This window comes from Somniosus microcephalus, chromosome 5 (assembly GCF_052327205.1).
Source record: "Somniosus microcephalus isolate GS21.2 chromosome 5, FLI_Smic_1.0, whole genome shotgun sequence".
Taxonomy (NCBI): Eukaryota; Metazoa; Chordata; class Chondrichthyes; order Squaliformes; family Somniosidae; genus Somniosus; species Somniosus microcephalus.
The window spans coordinates 131,525,728-131,544,805 of record NC_140991.1 but is presented as its reverse complement, the minus strand read 5'-3'; the positions used below and the strand labels follow the sequence as shown (position 1 = coordinate 131,544,805).

Below are 19,078 nucleotides of genomic sequence, written 5' to 3'. Positions count from 1 at the left end.
TGCCCACAACTGATGTAAGGCTTACAGGTCTGTAATTACCTGCTTTTTCCCTACCCCCCTTTTTGAATAGTGGGGTAACGTTAGCTACCCTCCAATCCATCGGCACTGTTCCCGAGTCTAATGAATTCTGAAAAATCATCCTTAGTGCATCCGCTATCTCTAGGGCCACCTCCTTCAGTACCCTAGGATGCATGTTATCAGGCCCTGGGGATTTGTCCACCTTCAATCCCTTTAGCTTCCTTAACACCATATCCTTAGAGATATTGATTTGCGTCAGTTCCTCCTTTGCCAATGTCCCTATTTTTCCCGATATCCCAGGGAGGTTTTTTGTGTCTTCCTTCGTAAAGACTGACCCAAAGTATGCATTTAGTTGATCTGCCATTTCCTTATTTCCCATTATATATTCCCCCGTATCTGACTGCAATGGACCAACTTTGGTTTTCACCAGTCTTTTCCTTTTGATATACTTATAAAAGCTTTTGGAGTTAGTTTTTATATTTTCCGCCAGCTTGTTTTCGTAAGCTATTTTGCCCCTCTTGATTATGCCCTTTGCCCTCCTTTGCTCTATCTTAAACTGTTCCCAATCTTCCGCTCTGGCGCTTTTTTTGGCTATTTTATACGCCCTATCTTTGGATTTTATGCTGTCTCTAATTTCCCCTGTTATCCACGGTTGAGTCACCTTTTTAGATTTCCTTTTATGCCAGATTGGTATAAACAATTTTTGCAATTTTGTCATTCTATCTTTAAATGTTTGCCATTGTTTATCTACCTCCAGTCCTCCCAGGAACGTTGTCCAATCAGACCTACTCAGTTCCCGTCTCATGGCATCATAATTCCCCTTGTTTAAATTCAGGACCTTAGTCTCTGAGTCAATTTCTTCGCTCTCCATTTCGAGTGAGAAATCGATCATGTTATGATCGCTCTGACCCAAGGGTCCCCGTACAACAAGATTACTGATTAGTCCCTTCTCATTGCACAGTACCCAGTCCAATATAGCCTGTTCCCGAGTTGGTTCCTCGACATATTGATCCAGATAACCATCCCTCAAACACTCAAGGAATTCCTCCTCCTCATTATTTTTACTGATTAGGCTAGTCCAATCTATATGTAAGTTAAAGTCACCTATGATGACAGCTGTGCTCTTATTGCACGCTTCTCTAATTTCCCTCGTGATGCCCTCCCTAACCTCTATTTTACTATTTGGAGGCCTATATACCACTCCTATTAATGTTTTTCGCCCCTCGCTATTTCTTAGCTCCACCCATATAGATTCTGTATTAACTGAGTTAATATCCTTCCTTTCAATTGCATTTATCCCCTCTTTTACTAGCAATGCTACCCCTCCTCCCTTTCTTTTTTGTCGATCCTTCCTAAATACTGAATACCCCTGTATGTTAAGCTCCCAGCCCTGCTCACCCTGCAACCATGTTTCCGTAATCCCAATTAGGTTGAGAGATACAATGCTGTCATTTGGAACGCTGTTCATCTTGCGCTGAGGTCACGCAACCTACCAGACCAGCAGTGGGAAACTATGCTCCCTGACGCGTTGCATTCCATCAGGTCTCTCCTTTCTACATCTACCAATGTCACACCTCACGAGCGATTCTTTAGCTTCCAGCGTCGCTCCACCCATGGGACATCTTTACCGTCATGGTTGGCAGCTCCCAGTCCCGTGCTGCTCCGAAGATTCGTCCGATCGTCTGAAAACGATCCTCTCGTCGATGAGGTAGAACTCACGGACGTCAACCCCATGTACGCGCACGTGCGGTACCCTGATGGCCGGGAGTCCACCGTTTCGCTCCGGGACCTGGCTCCCTGTCCAGCCGGTTCCACGGACCCAACCGATAGAGGGACCCACGGGGATGATGCCAACACTGCGCTCCCCCGAAGATGACGCCCTACCTGGGACATCGAGAGATCTGCCAGCTGCCCCACCGGATCCACTCGGGGAGCCGAGTGCTCCCCGTGGGATGGCCACCCGAGGCCAGGACGCCGGTCAATCCCCGGCTATCAAACAGGATGAAGCCAGTTCTGTGCCTGTGGGGACCCACACCCGGAGTCACGATCTCCCCAGCCTCCTTCGGGTCAATCAGAGCAACACGGGCCCTGTCGATCCACCGGTACAGGTCAAGCGGCCCAGGGACCAAGACACGGTCCGGGGAGACATGCCTTCTAGCCATAAACAAAAATCTAAAAGACTGCGGCTATTCGTGGTCCGCCTAATCCGTTAAGAGGAAGTCGTCGGACTTCCAAATCTTTTAGGCAGTAAGAATGTTATAAATCTCCATCAAGAAACTACTCGTGAAATAACGCTGGACGGCCAGTGGTGGCGCCGTCCAAGGAGTATAACTACTCGGGCGTGGGCCCAGCTTTCCAGGGACATTTTGTAAGACAAGGAACTAGTGAAGTACAACTAGACCTCCATGTTCTGAAACAAGTTGATTAAAGCCTTGCTTTATGCTCAAACCAAGTGCGTAGTGAGTTTTATTACGTCACTGTCCATTTTTTTTGTATTAGCTATAACGTATGAAATGGTTGTAATGATGTAGGAGTTACTTACACTGATATACTGTTCACAGGACTTTGAGGTCTCTGTTAAAGCCTTAAGTTGATCGAGTGATGCCTGATTGTAATTAATGGTTTGAGAATAGCACCCAGGATCTTCACAGGGAGACACACGGATTCGATCCTCTGAATCATGGCCTATCACTGTAATGCCTTAAAAAACAGAGATTGGAAATTTTAATAAACAAAATGTTCAGTTAAATTCAAACTTATTAGTCAGCTGGTTTTCAAGTGAGGCTAGTAGGAATTTGGTTTCACTATTGAATTAATTCTTAAAGTTTTGCTTGTGCTGCACTTCATTTCACGCAAGCATCTGATGTATGCATTATTTTGTCCAAACAATTCCATAATATTCCAAACCACTTCACTTTCTTCGTACAGAAATTCTGATTAAAGCATAATCTTTGAACAGAAACACCCTGGTCCACACTAGTACACCTCATAGTAGATGAACAGGGTGTAAATCACCCATTTACTTTCTCAGCTGGAGATGGAAATGACCCAGAAATAAATAGGAAACAAAATTTTTAAAAAACACAATAAAATAAACCAAAAATTTCAAGAAATAACTGATTGAAATAAAATCAGTTTTTAATACATAGTAAACTAACTATATTTGACCTGCTACCAAATTTATCTAAAGACAAAACATAGCACATTTTAGAAATCAAGGCCGTGATTTTACTGACCTCGGCGGGTCCATGGCGGGCGACGTCAGTGGCAGGTCCCAACACCGCTGCTGGCTCCATCCCACTGTCTTAAATGATTTTACCTTGATTGGGTTTGTTAAGCTCATCCAGCACATTTCCTGGCCAATTAGAGGAAGCGGGTCTGGTGACATCATTTGATGACGCGTCATCAGCCAGTTTCCTCAAAGGGACCGTGTTCAAATTAATTTTGACATTTGTGCTATCAGTGTTCTACAGCATTGAGGTGCTGCAAACACTGACAATCACTGCACAGAGGTACAGGCTGCACCCAGGCTCGCCCATGACTCCCCCCATATACTTATGGAGGGAGCCACAGCACGCAGGGAGGTTCTCTTCCCTTCCCATGGGCGGAAGAGACCTCCCTAGGAGATCAACACAGCCTGGTTGCACATTGCAGAGGAGGGCACAAGCAGGGTTGTGGTCAGGCGGACCTGGGTGCAGTGGCGCAAGCCTTTCAATGATCTCAGTAGATCACGAAACATTAGTACAAAGCCACACTCAACCTCATCCTACATAGGATTACATAGGATATACGGCACAGAAACAGGCCATTCGGCCCAACCAGTCCATGCTGGCGTTTATCACATCCCCATCTCACTCGCCACCCCTCACACTCACCCTCATCCTAGTGCAATGATACCAACTAACAACACACAAGGGTAGGCACTTGGGTGTTTTAGCCAATGTTCATGTAAAGTTTCTGTTAATGTGGTGTCAAACATTGAAACCTTTATTTTCAACACTTTGCATTCTTGGACAGATTTGTGTGCAGCTTTGGAAGCGGCTTAGTGAGTTGCAGTGAATGGTGAGATATCCAAAGATGTGCGGGTTAGGTTGATTGGCCATGATAAAAATTGGCCCTTAGCGTTAGGGGGGATTAAATATGTGGGGTTACGGGTGATGCGCTATCAATTACTCATAAAAGACTGAGAGTTAAGAGAGTAACTAAAGGCTTTTATTAACAAAAGAATGAAGGTCTGCCTCGAGTGGTCGACCGGTCCAGAATACAAAGGGCTGGGGAGCAGTCACCTTTATACTAGAACTTGTGGGAGGAGTCAGCTGAGGCATGTCCAGGCATGTACACAGTGGAATACAAACAGTGGTTTACCACATTCACCCCTTGTTTAAAATTGAGTCCGGCGGGGTGAAGTGTATTAGAAGTTAGTGTATTGGAGTCTCTCTGGAGGTCTTGTCTGCTGCTGTGATCAGCGTGGCGACGGCAGGGGTAGTGGAGCTTCCGGCGTCGAGTCCTGCGTAGGCTGTGGCACAGGCGTGTCGTCCTCGTAGATGTCGAGCGGGTCGCGGGGCCCAGGCCTGCCATCTGCTGGGGCTGGATATCGGATGGTGGGGGGGTGGTGGTAGTGAGTAGTGGGTTACTGCGGCCCCCGAGGGTGCAAGGTCTCTTATGGAGACTGTGTCCTCCTGCCCGTCCGGGTATGCAATGTAAGCATACTGGGGGTTGGCGTGGAGGAGGTCGACCCTCTCGACCAGGGGGTCCGTTTTATGGGTCCTCACGTGTCTTCTCAGTAGGACCGGCCCTGGGGACGTCAGCCATGGCGGTAGCGATGTCCCCGATGTGGACTTCCTTGGGAAGACAAACATTTTCTCATGAGGGGTGGCGTTAGTGGCAGTGCAGAGCAGTGACCGAATAGAGTGGAGCGCATCGGGGAGCACATCCTGCCAGCGGGAGGTTGGAAGGCCCCTAGACTTTAAGGCTAGCAGGGCGGCCTTCCAAACTGTCGCATTTTCTCTTTCCACCTGTCCGTTCCCCCGGGGGTTGTAACTGGTGGTCCTGCTTGTGGCAATACCCCTAGTTAGCAGGTACTGACGGAGTTCGTCGCTCATAAGCGATGAGCCCCGGTCGCTATGGATATAGCTAGGGAAACCGAACAGGGTGAAGAGGTCGTTCAGACATTTAATGACCGTGGCACTGGTCATGTTCGGGCAGGGGATGGCGAACGGGAAACGGGAGTACTCATCAATAATATTGAGGAAGTACACATTGCGGTCGGAGGAGGGGAGAGGCCCTTTAAAATCAACGCTCAGGCGCTCGAAGGGGCGAGTGGCTTTTATCAGGTGGGCCCTGTCTGGTCTATAAAAGTGCAGTTTGCACTCAGCGCAGACTTGGCAGTTCCTGGTCATGGTCCTGACCTCCTCAATAGAGTAAGGCAGGTTGCGGGCCTTGATGAAGTGGAAGAACCTGGTGACCCCCGGGTGGCAGAGGTCATTGTGGAGGGCCCGCAGTCTATCGATCTGCGCGCTGGCGCAGGTGCCACGCGATAGCGCATCCGGGGGTTCATTGAGCTTCCCGGGCCGGTACAAGATCTCGTAATTGTAGGTGGAAAGTTCGATTCTCCACCTCAAGATCTTGTCATTTTTGATTTTGCCCCTCTGCTTGTTGTTAAACATGAAAGCAACTGAACGCTGGTCAGTGAGCAGAGTAAATCGTTTTCCGGCCAGGTAGTGCCTCCAATGACGCACAGCCTCCACAATCGCCTGGGCCTCCTTCTCAACAGCGGAGTGTCTGGTCTCCGGGCCTTGGAGGGTTCGTGAAAAGAAGGCCACGGGTCTCCCCGCCTGATTGAGGGTAGCGGCCAGGGCAAAGTCGGACGCGTCGCTTTCCACCTGGAAGGGGATGGATTCGTCCACTGCGTGCATGGTGGCTTTGGCAATGTCTTCCTTGATACGGTGGAAGGCTAAGCGGGCCTCTGCCGTCAAGGGAAAAGAGGTGGACTTGATCAGCGGACAGGCCTTGTCCGCATAGTAGGGGACCCACTGGGCGTAATAGGAGAAAAACCCTAGGCACCTCTTCAGGGCCTTGAGGCAGTGGGGCAGTGGGAGTTCCATAAGGGGACGCATCCGGTCGGGGTCGGGGCCGATGACTCCGTGTTCCACAACACAGCCAAGGATGGCGAGGCGGTTTGTGCGGAATATGCACTTCTCCTTGTTATATGTCAGGTTCAGGAGTTGGGCGGTGCGGAGGAATTTTTCGAGGTTTGCGTCATGGTCCTGCAAGTCACGGCCGCAGATGGTCACATTGTCCAGATATGGGAAAGTGGCCTGCAATGCATTTTGACCTACCATCCGGTCCATCTCCCTTTGGAAGACGGAGACCCCGTTGGTGACGCCAAAGGGAACCCTAAGGAAGTGATAGAGGTGGCCGTTTGCCTCAAAGGCAGTATACTGGCGGTCCTCAGGGCGGTTAGGGAGCTGGTGGTACGCTGATTTCAGGTCAATGGTCGAGAAGACGCGGTACTGCGCGATCTGATTGACCATATCAGCTATGCGGGGGAGTGGGTAGGCGCCCAGCAGGGTGTAGCGATTTATTGTCTGGCTGTAGTCGATGACCAGGCGCTGCTTCTCGCCGGTCTTAACGACCACAACCTGGGCTCGCCAGGGGCTGGTGCTGCCCTCAATAATCCCTTCCTTCAGGAGCCGCTCCACTTCGGTTTTAATGAAAACCCTGTCCCCGGCACTGTATCGCCTGCTCTTTGTGGCGATGGGCTTACAGTCGGGGGTGAGGTTAGCAAACAGTGGGGGGGGGGGTGACTCTGAGTGTGGAGAGGTTGCACCTGGTGCGCGGCGGGCAATTTGGAAGCTGCTGGCTGCGGACTGTGAGTGGGGGTAGGGGTCCACCGTACGCCATCGTAACACTTTTAAGGTGGCACTGAAAATCTAACCCCAGCAGGACGGCAGCGCAGAGGTCGGGCAGGACCAGAAGTTTAAAATGATCGTACACAGTCCCGTCTACTACGAGTGTCACTACGCAGTAGCCGCCGATGTCCGCCGACTGGGACTCGGAGGCCATAGAAATCCGCTGGTGCACAGGCAGGACTGGGAGAGAGCAACGCCGCACCGTGTCGGGGTGGATGAAGCTCTCCGTGCTCCCAGAGTCAAAAAGGCAGATTGTATCGTGACCATTTACCTTAATGTCCATTGTGGAACTGGCCAGCTGGTGCGGTCTCGCTTGGTCCAGTGTAACGGATGCCAGCGTAGGGGTCGGTGTGTCGCTGCGGGTATCAGATGAGGCGGTGTTGGGGGCCTGCTGCGTTCCGGCTGTCGTCCAAGATGGCGGCGTCCATGATCCCCATGTGGCTGGAGGCGTCCAAAATGGCTGCTGTACCGGTCGTTCGCACATGGCCGGGGAGGCCCAAGATGGCAGCCCGCATGGCCCACACGCGGCGCTGCTGGGGTTCGGGGTGGCTTTGGCCCTGCAGACGCTAGCGTAGTGTCCCTTCTTCCCGCAGCCCGAGCAGATCACGTTTTTCGCCGGGCAGCGCGCTCTGGGGTGTTTTGCCTGGCCACAGAAGTAGCATTTCTGGCCTTGGGGCACTGCTGCCTGGCCTTGGGACACTGCTGCGGTAGTTGGGCCATTGCTGGGGTGTGGCTGGGGTGGCACGGCGCTATGAGGCGGTCCTACCGTGTCCCAGGCTGTCATTCCCCGCGGCGTCCACGGTGCAGAGGAGTAGGCATCCATGCCCCGGTAGGCTGCATCCAATGATAGTGCGAGTTCAGAGGCCTTGTTGAGGTCGAGGTCACTCTGCTCCAACAGTCGCTGTCGGGTGTAATTGGATCTGTGGCCCACTACAAAAGCGTCCCGGATAAGTTCCTCTGTGTACACGGCGGCCTTTACATCCTTACAACCACAGGCCCGGCCAAGCACAGACAGTGCCTGAAGGTATTCCACGGTCGATTCCCCAGGTTGTTGTTTACGACTCCCCAGAAGGTGCCTGGCGTACACTTCGTTCACTGGGCGCGTGTACTGGTCCTTGAGGAGCTTGATAGCGTCCGCGTACGAGGTCGTGTCTTGGATGACCGAGTACACTCGGTGGTTCACTTTGGAGGTCAGGACATCCAGTTTGTCCTCGTCCGATTTGATTGCTGCGGAGGCGGTCAGGAATTTTTCGAAACACTTAAGCCAGTGAGTAAACTTGGTGGATGAGTCCGCCTCCCAATGATCTAAGTCCAGGCATGCTGGTGTGAGGATCTTCTCCATTATAAAAATGTTGTCAATAAAATTGATGCGCTATCAATTACTCATAAAAGACTGAGAGTTAAGAGAGTAACTAAAGGCTTTTATTAACAAAAGAATGAAGGTCTGCCTCGAGTGGTCGACCGGTCCAGAATACAAAGGGCTGGGGAGCAGTCACCTTTATACTAGGACTTGTGGGAGGAGTCAGCCGAGGCATGTCCAGGCATGTACACAGTGGAATACAAACAGTGGTTTACCACAACGGGGTTACGGGGATAGGGCTTGGGTGGGATGGCTGTCGGTGTAGGGACCGGGTGCTAGGGTTTGGATGATCAGCCATGATCTCGTTGAATGGCGGAGCAGGCTCGAAGGGCCGAATGGCCTACTCCTGCTCCTAGTTTCTATGTTTCTATAACGGTACCCCCTGCAATATTGATGAGTGCGAAATGAATGGCTTGGGCATTGTAGGGATGCTTTATGGTGTTGGTGTGGGGTGATGCCAACCTGGCGCATCATGTGGCAGCCAGGGTGTACAGCATCAAGTGAAGTAAACCTGGCCCTGATGAGGCCATCCCTGGCCTCCCAGGCAGCAATGTGGTCAGGTGCTGATGCCCTCTGTCCTGTGCAGCATCAGTTGATTGCGAAGAAGGTTGGTGCTGTTGTTGGTGCTGCTGGTGTGCCTGGTGCTGCTGGTGTTGGGGCTGATCATGGTGGGATTCTGAGGACCAAGGTGAGAGAGTATAAAGGGCACCCATGCTGATAGAATAGATGGCAGGTGAAATAGAGATGACGGATGCGATCTGTCAATGGTGAGAGAGGTAATGAGGTCAAACTGGATGGAGACTTATGTAAAGACTTGTAGCATGGTGAATCTGTTGTGGAAATGCAGTGAGGAAGAGCTTGTGGCTGAGGGAAGATATCTCTGTAAGGTGGGAGCTTTTACTTTACATTTGAAGCTGTCAACTCAACAGCTGATTCAATGGTCACTGAACTCCCGCCTCAGCTTGACAGATGTGATCCATGATCAGCGTGGACCCCATGGGTGAGCACGTAAAATCAAAAGGTGAGATCAAATGCATTCTTAATGATCTCTAAACAAGGTCATAATTACCTGAATTGGGTCCCCCACCGCTGCGTGTTGGGTCTACTCAGCGCTGACAGACCCAACATTGGAGAAAGGCGCGTGGTCGTGGGTTCACTGTGGGGTCTCAACCCGCTGGGGAAAAAAAACACTTTCTCACCCAACCCACCACAGATCACACCTTCTGAACCCCCGGAAAATCTCGGCCCTAATCTTTTGTCATATGTATTTTTTTTTTAAGAGATGACTGAAGAATCATCCTTCACTTTGCCTGAACATCGCTTCTACATCTATTTATGACAGGAACAGCTAAACTGCTTTATTTTTTAAACAATTATTTAGTAACTCTTCTCCCAATCAAGGAAGCCATTTTTTGCCATTTCAAAATTCGGGTGCTGAAGCACAGCATATCTGTATCTGCCTTGGCTCCTAAATTGGTATTTGTCTGAGATCTGTTCTGTTCACGATCACGTAAGATAAGACAGGCCCACAATAAAAACCTATAGTCACTGTTGTTAAATAGGGAAATGCAACAGCCAATGTGTGCACAGCAATGTCCCACAAACAGCAATGAGATGAAAGCCTAGTTAATCTGTTTTGATGGTGTTGGTTGAGGGATGAATATTATCCCAACACTAGGAAAGCTCCCTGCTCTTCTTCGAAAATGTGCCATGCGATCTTTTAGTTGTAATGTGCCTACTTCCAGAAGCCACAGAGTAAAGTTGCACATTTCTGACAATGCTTTTGTTTAAAAAAAAAGACACAAAATTAACCTGATCAACAAACTCATTCTATGCTAAGAGGAATTTACCTCATAGTTTCCTACTTACTACTTCAACAAGGTGTAACAATTTTTTAATAAAGTTTATGAAACACATAAAAGATATGCTTTTGTTGAAGAATGCTCCACATGCTTGTCACCAAAAGTTAAAAGTATTAAATAAAAACTGGTCACTGTGGTCTACTAACCTGTTGCAGAGTCAGAGACCATGTCACATTCCACAGGGAAAGGATCTACTCCACCGTCCACACCATCAGGATCTATGGTGAAGACCCCAGACTCTAGAATGCCTGCACTCTTTAAGGCTGCACAGGACTCCATAACTGTGACAAGTTCAAAGTAAGATGTGAGGAATATGTTTTCATCCTACTGTTTTCTCTAAAAACATAAACTGACATATAATTTAGTGTTCAGCTTCTGGTTTGGTAGGGTCTGTTTGTGATTATTGTGCCTTAGGTTTTTTACGCTAGATATTTTCCTCAGGTTCAGTGCCACTGGTCACCCCTGCAAGCGATCCCGTTCCCTACAATCTGGCATGTACCTTTTTCTGTTGAGAAAATCTTTTGAGAGATATTGGGTGCTAAGCCCTTACATGTTGTTTCTAGCATACGTCACAAAAAATTCAGCACAAACAAAAAAGTACATTTTTCTCACAATGCTGTTTTCATAAAATGATATTTTAACAGCGTTTGGTCAATTCCACTTTAGACTGCAGCTGTTCTTCATATACATGGCTTTATCTGCTGAACCATTCTAAGACTAAAAACTTTGCAAAATCATGTATCTTCACTCATGATATACTATATTATGGTCATATATGAGAGACCAAAGCAAAGCTGAAATGTGTGTATAAAAGTACTGTACTCATGCTTTCTATCTCTATATTGTACAGCCACACAATGTACTCAAAGGTTTAGGTGAAATTTAGATATATTTATGTTTTTCCTTCACGTAACTATGACGAACATGTCTTCTTGTCACTCCTTCATTTATAATTTTGTGGAAATCTTCCTACCGTCATCATGATGTTGTTAATGCACAGTAAAACTTTCCTCCACATAGCAATTGTGACAAGCTGAGTACAAAAGTCACACTCAAATCAATGATAAACACAGGTTTTTAAAAAATTGGGTTTAGACACCTACTGTATAACAAGGATATATTGAAACATGTATTTCAATTTTCCATAAATCTGTTTTTTTTAAGTTTTTTACATTGAATGCACTATTAATTACCATTACCAAAAGATCTTCCTGCAGAATGACAGACTGTGTTGGAATCACAACACTGAATGCGGGTGAGTGGTGCAATATGAATTCATGCCCTCTACCCTCTACGTCTTTGGTTTCAGTCTCCAATTGTCTCTCTTTGGTGGAGGCACCAAAAGCAGATGGCTCAAGATGGAGAGAAAATGGTAGAGTTACCGATCTTACTCTTATAACCCATTAATGCTTGGTTTCACAATGGTATTGGCAGAGTTTTGGCAACAGATTATCTACATACATGTCCTCTCAGCTGGGGGCTGAAGCGTGGCATGGCGACACCCAGAAAGAGGAAAAGGAGGAAATAATATTTGAAGACAAATAAGCCAAAAAGTTGTTTCATGCTCAATGGATGAGGGGAGTTTTCTAAACAAATATACACTTAGTTAGATGGAAGCTAGAACATTTCTGATTGTTTCCTGAACAGGGCTCACTGATAGTATCTAATTCAGGATCTGACAGCGTTAATCTTTCTGAGTGCATGCACGGGTTTGAGGTGCCCAAATGCCTATCTTAACTAATATAATTAGCAAATTCAATTCTATATTTGCATTGAGCTTAAACAGTGCCTTTTGTTACAGCACCATCATAGCGCTGCTATGTATGCATCGAAAGTGACATGGTAACAGAATGCAGCATTTGAACACAGTTAATTCACTACAGAACATAATAGTATTCTCATTCTCATTATTATTTTACCCTCTCAATCACCCCATATCTTTGATCACTCCTCTCCCTACGCTTTGGCCTCTTTTAAAGGCAACATGAAAATAGTAATTCCGACTGACCTCCAAAATAACAGCTTGAAAGTCTGCATGATGGATCTAGTATCCACTCTGCTTTTCATATGAAGTTTTGGCTTGTGTATATATATTGGAACTAGATAAATTTTAAATGGAAACAGTCGTCATCAGACCACCAGCTGAAGATGTCTGCAGAAAAGCAGGCCAGATTGTTGATCTGATAACTGTTTAGATAAGGGGAGACTGAATTTGTAAGAAGGAGCAGATTAGCATTTCCTTAGCGATGTAGGGGTAAATTTTCATCTTCAGTGCTTCCATTACTGAGGTTTATGCATTAGAAGGACATTTTTTTTGTCTCAGAATATAGTGATGCTGGCAAGGCCAGCATTTATTGTCCATTCTCAGTTGCTTTGAGAAGGTGGTGGTGGGGCTTAGGGACTTTATTTTACAAGTGAGTTGATTGCAAGATCACTTCAAAGGGCATTAAGAGTCAATCACTTGATGTAGACAAGAGCCAGACCAGGTAGGGGTGGTAGATTCCCTTCCCTGTGAAAGATATTAGTGAACTAGTCAGGTTTTTACAACATTCAACAGCTTTCATGGTCATTTTTCTGATGCTAGTCCACAAATTACCAGATTTATTGAATTCAATTTCACAACTTGCAATGCTCGGTTTTGAACTCACAATTTTAGTTTTAAGGGATGGAAAATCATGGTGGATGCACAGCCGAATTCCCAATATGAAAGCCTTATCGCATAGTTGCTAGGTGTCAATACCAATGTTCCCTTTTGACTGCACAGCGTTCTGGAGCTCCCGCGCAGCCAGCTCACTGGCTTTTAAATGGGAAAAGCCGCACATGTGAGGTATTCTGAATGGGCTGGCAGCCCCTTAAAGGGGCCGCGCACCCAAAAAAAAATTAAAGGGAACATTGTTCACTACTCATGTGGCCAGCTCCTACCTTTGTGCTTGTTCTGATTTTGATTGATATTTCTGTATCCAGAGGCAGCTCAGGCTGAGAATAAATATAACAGCAGCTGGCAATTGTTTCAGTTCAAGGGACTCAAGCACTTAGCTCCACATCACAGCAGTGAGCTGGAACTCCATGGTACAGATTGCCCATGTATGCCCTATAACTTTAGTTAAAGAACTCTGGAAAGGGACTAAGAAACTTGAACTGAATTGTTATATTGAATGCATAAAAGTGATGTATTGCTACCTAATCTGCTGATTTATTCTTGCTTCTGTAAACAATTATTTGACATATAAATCTATTAATTGGTTTAGTCTGAACAATATAGTCTGCCATGTGCTTTTTTCTCCATCAATTCAGAGTGCAGCAGTATATGATGCTACTGTAGGAGTCTCTGCACTCCTAACAAAGAATCTATAACTTACTGGAAGTTAACAAACTGAATTTATTGTCTAAGAACTTTACAAAACAAGAAACTACAGGAGAAGCTCAAAACAGGTCTTTTCTCTTTCAATCCACACAAGGACTGGCTGGTCCCGCCCTCTACCTCTGACGTCATCACGTTTCCCGCCGAAGGGGACGTCACGTGACCCACGTGATGACGTCATCGCGTCAGATCGCGATGTTGTCGATCTAGCTCTGTTTAACCAGAGCCAACTTGAAAGGTAATAACATTGGTTACAGACAATTATGTAAGTCACTTAGTGGTTTTGCCACATACGCCCCCCCAGAATTGTCTTTAACGAAACGAGTCAATCGCTGAGGAGGTCGGACAAGTCTGTTGGACCGACTCCGAAATTCCCGGAGGGGAAAACGCTGAGCAGGCGGCGAACTGGTAGGCGGTACGGCGGTGTCAGGTGTGATAGCGGCCGGCGGCCAGCCATGGCACGGAGGCTGTGCCAGCTCGATCGGTCGTTCGAGGTCCAGGTGCGCAGGCTTGAGGCGATCGACAGAGATGTGATCCGGTTTTCCCCCGACGTCAATCACGAAACTCTTGTCCCCTGCCTGCAAAACCTTGAAGGGTCCGACATATGGCGGTGCGAGCGGGGTACGATGGCCGTCCTGGCACACAAACACGAACTTGGCTTTCAACAACTCCCCCGGGACGTTGGACAAAAGCAAACCGTGCCGTGAGGTCGGAACTGGACGGAAACAGCGGCCCGCATCCCGGAGGGTCTCTTTTTGTGTGGCCGCGGACCATGGTCGCGTAGGTAACGGCAGGAATTCACCTGGGACCCAAAGCGGTTGCCCGTAAACCATCTCCACCACCGACGACTGGAGATCTTCCTTCGGCGCCATGCGGAGTCCTAACATCACCCACGGTAGTTTGTCGACCCAGGATGCATCCAACAGGCTGGCCCTGAGCGACGCCTTCAAGGAGCGGTGGAACCGCTCGCACAAGCTGTTCGCCTGTGGGTGATAGGCCGTAGTGCGGTGGAGTTTAACGCCCAACACGGAAATCACCTCGTTCCACAGTTCGGACGAAAATTGCGGCCCCCGATCCGACTAAATGTCCGCAGGGACACCAAAACGGGCCACCCAGGACGAAACGAAAGCTCGAGCAACATCCGCAGATGTGGTGGACGTCAGGGGAACTGCCTCCGGCCACCTCGTGGTGCGATCCACCATCGTCAAAAGGTACGTAAAGCCCCGGGAAGGTGGGAGTGGTCCCACTAGGTCGATGTGAATATGGTCAAATCGCCGTTCCGGGACCTCGAAGGTGGCGAGCGGGGCTCTGACATGGCGCTGCACCTTGGACCATTGGCAAACAACACAAGTGTTCGCCCAGTCCCTGACGTCCTTGCGTATTCCCCTCCATACGAATTTGGAGACCAGCAGTTTTTGCGATGCCCGCACCCCAGGGTGCGATAGGCCGTGTAAGGCATCGAAAATCGTACGACGCTATTTAGACGGGACGATTGGACGGGGTGCACCCAGCGAAACGTCGCAGAGCAGAGTGGTACCTGCGGAATGGAAAGGCACATCCCTCGGCTGGAGGCTGTTTGGAGCCGAGCGAAAACCCTGGGTCTCCGGGTCATCCGCTTGGTCAACCGCCATCTGTGCGTAGTCAATGCCCAATTGGACGGCCTGGATGGCGGCGCGGGATAGGCAATCGGCGATGACGTTGTCCTTACCGGCCACATGTCGGATGTCGGTGGTGAACGCCAATATGTACGTCAGCTGCCGTTGCTGCCGAGCCAACCATGGTTCCGCAGACTTGGCCATTGCGAACAACAATGGCTTGTGGTCGACAAACGCGATGAAGCGTCGTCCTTCGAGGAGGAAACGGAAATGGCGGATGGCCAAAAACAAAGCCAACAGCTCTCGGTCGAAAGTACTTTACCGGCGTTCATGCCGTTGTAGCTGGCGGCTAAAAAAGGCCAGGGGTTGCCACGCGCCGTCGACCCACTGCTCCTGGACGGCCCCCACCGCGTAGTCTGACGCGTCCGTCATGAGAGCGATGGTGGCTCCTGGCAGGGGGTGTGCTAACATGGTCACATTGGCGAGTGCGGCTTTCGTCTCCTCGAAAGCACGATCCATGTCCTGTGACCATTCCACAGGGTCCTTTCCCGTCGAGCCTCTGAGGGTCTCATATAGAGGACGCATGAGCTGTGCAGCCCTGGGGATGAAACGATGATAGAAGTTAACCATCCCCAGGAACTCCTGTAAAGCTTTCATGGATTTCGGTTTCGGGAACACTGCAATTGCCTCCACCTTGACCCGAAGTGGCGTTGCCCCCGTGGGGGTTATGCGGTGGCCCAGGAAATCCAGTGCGATAGGCCGAAACGGCATTTGTCCAAGTTAACGATGAGGCCGTGCTGCTGAAGCCGTCTGAAAAGGACCCAAAGGTGCTTGAGGTGTTCCTCCTTGGAGGTGCTGGCAACCAGAATATCGTCCAAATAAACAAAGAGAAAATCAAGGTCCCGCAGGACTGAATCCATGAGACGCTGAAATGCCTGTGCCGCGTTCTTAAGCCCAAAGGGCATTCGCAGGAATTCAAAGAGCCCAAAGGGGGTAATTACCGCTGTCTTTTTGACATCCTGAGGGTGCACCGGCACCTGATGGTAACCACGGACGAGGTCGATTTTGGAGAAGATGCACGTCCCCGCCAAATGTGCTGAGAAGTCCTGTATATGGGGAATGGGGTAGCGGTCGGGCGTCGTTATGTCGTTGAGGCGGCGATAATCCCCACAGGGCCGCCATCCCCCGCCGGGCTTGGGGACGATGTGGAGCAGGGAGGACCAGGGGCTACTGGACCGATGGATGATCCCCATTTTTTCCATCACGGCGAACTCCGCCTTTGCTGCCGCTAGCTTACTGGGCTCTAAACGTCACGCCCTGGCGTAAACGGGTGAGCCGGTAGTCGAAATATGGTACTCCACCCTATGCTTGATGGTCGGAGCCGAAAAGTTGGGCTTCGTCAGCTCGGGGAAATCCTCGAGGAGCCGGGAGAAATCGTCGGGCTGCGGCCGTGCACATGAAATCGTGTGTGACGCAGCCGTGCTGCGCGTCCCCGAAATATCGTCGAGCGTGGCGCGCGAACGAGGCGTCGATTTTTCACGTCCACCAACAGGCCGTTGGTGCCTAAAAAGTCAGCGCCCAACAGGGCCTGTGAGATTTGAGCAGTGATGAAATTCCAGCTGAAAAACTGTCCACCGAAACATACTCGGACGAGGCGCTTCCCGCAAGTGCGGATCAAACCCCCGTTGGCCGCTTGCATAGGGGGATCACGGCTGCCGGAGCGAAGGTCTATGACCGAGGCGGGCAGTATGCTGCATTGCGCCCCCGTGTCGCATAGAAAATGACGGCCGGAGATGGAGTCGGTTATGTAGGTGAGATTCCCGGAAGCACCGATCGCCATCGCGGCAACGGGGGAAGTGCCGGGACCGGCGTGCATAACTCGTGGCAGTCTATTCAACGGTCTGGTAACGAAAGTGCACGGCGAGCAGCAGCAGCGGGCCTTCGGGCCGAAACGAGCGTGGTAGTAGCAGAAACCGGTCGTGGGAGGCGCCTTTGTCGGAGCCGGGGCTGGGCTCTTCGTGGCGGGGCATTGCGCGAGGGCGCAGTATTGTTGCCGGACCACGTAAATCTTATCCACCTCTTCGGCGAGCGCGACGCAGTCTGCGGTTTCTGCTCAGGCGAGGGACGCCTGTACTTGCTCAGGAAGTTGAGTAAGGAACAGTTCGCGAAACAGAAAGCACTGGGGCTCGGACCCCAGGAGAGTCAGCATATGACTCATCATTTCCGAGGGTTTGGAGTCTCCTAACCCTGGTAGAGTCAGTAAACGGCAAGCGCGCTCCGCTTTGGTGAGACCAAATACCTGCAGCAATCGTGTCTTGATGGCAACATACTTGTCAGCAGTTGGAGGACTCTCCAGCAGGCTGATGATTCTCGACGCCGTCGAGCTCTCGAGGGCGGAGACCACGTGGAGATATCTGGTCTGATCCTGAACGATGTTGCGGAGCTCAAATTGCGCCTCGGCTTGCACAAACCAAGAGGCTGCCTGTTGTTCCCAGAATTGGGGGAGCTTCAAGGCCACTGCGTTGGCCTCCATCACTGGCCTGTGTTCGGCGTTCACCGCGAAAAACGTTTGCGAGGAATCGGGGTCACCAATGTAGGAGTCTCTGCACTCCTAACAAAGAATCTATAACTTACTGGAAGTTAACAAACTGAATTTATTGTCTAAGAACTTTACAAAACAAGAAACTACAGGAGAAGCTCAAAACAGGTCTTTTCTCCTTCAATCCACACGAGGACTGGCTGGTCCCGCCCGCTACCTCTGACGTCATGACGTCATCACGTTTCCCGCCGAAGGGGACGTCACATGACCCACGTGATGACGTCATCACGTCAGATCGCGATGTTGTCGATCTAGCTCTGTTTAACCAGAGCCAACTTGAAAGGTAATAACATTGGTTACAGACAATTATGTAAGTCACTTAGTGGTTTTGCCACACTACCCTATATTATTTCTGTTGTATAACTCAGCACTATAAGGGTAGATTGCTCACCCTGCAACATGCTATCCCAAATATTTCCCACATAAGTTTTAGCTCATAGCAAGTTGAATCTTGCCTATGGACAGTCATTTTTATGATAAACATGGATAGACTATCGGGAAGAAATCTCAATTGTGGCAGTCTGCATTAGTGTACTGAAATCCTCGCTGAATTAAACAACAGATATGGAAGAAATGTGTCCATTTCATTTCCTTTAAAAATTTAGTTACTTTGTGTCACGCAATGATTAATCTAAACACTTTTGTATGTTCTATTTGTACATCATAGAACAATAGATGAAAACTGTTTCTAAACCTGTCTTGTAGACCATCCTCGATCCCAATAGTAAGGTCAGAGTACTAAACCTCAGAAGTTGCCAGTATGATACGAGTGCAGCTGGACAGAATGACTCACCCTGGCAGATCACTGCTGCACGTTCCCTGGTTGAACATTTACCAGTCCTTCTGATATCACAGTCTTGCAGTGTCACCTCATCTCCCTTGCATTTAATGTAAGCAACTGCTTGTGGAGTATCTTGCTGACTCACATCAACCCTGAAAAAAACAAAAACCACAATTTATTCCCAGTACCATAAAACTGTCCATCTCAAACTGCTTTAAATCTTCCCTTACTGTGTGTTAATGCTTTCTCTTGGATGGGGAAAAGATTGTGCTCACCAAGGTCAGTCATGAGAAAAGAATCTTTTTTCATTTAACACACTCGTATCAGAATAAAGTGTTCTATTCTGCCCGAGAAGGTGTCTTTGTCTCAACCTCAGCAGATCACTTTTTTTAATGAAAATGTATTTTCACGTCTAGTCTGATCCTTCAGTGCAAGACTGTGGGAGCGCTGCAATGCTGAGGGTGCCATCCTCCAGATGAGGCATTAAACCAAGGCCTCATTTGCCAATTCCATTGATTCAGATAAATGTAAAAGATCTCATGGCTCTATGTGTCAAAGAGCAAGGAGTTCCTTCTATTGTCCTGGCCCCCA

At 49.0% G+C, this 19,078-nt stretch overlaps 1 protein-coding gene across 2 annotated transcripts in view; it reads right to left on the bottom strand.

Annotated features, from left to right (window-relative positions):
• The window catches only part of LOC147117333 (uncharacterized), a 99,941-nt gene that overhangs the window by 63,120 nt on the left and 17,743 nt on the right, over window positions 1-19,078 (bottom strand). For both annotated transcript variants that reach the window (XM_085987130.1, XM_085987129.1), the window contains 3 exons: window positions 18,500-18,639; window positions 10,298-10,432; window positions 2,561-2,718 (listed from right to left, as the gene is read on the bottom strand). In XM_085987130.1, the coding sequence (XP_085843256.1) occupies window positions 2,561-2,718; window positions 10,298-10,432; window positions 18,500-18,639 (433 nt within the window). The remainder of the gene's footprint in view (window positions 1-2,560; window positions 2,719-10,297; window positions 10,433-18,499; window positions 18,640-19,078) is intronic.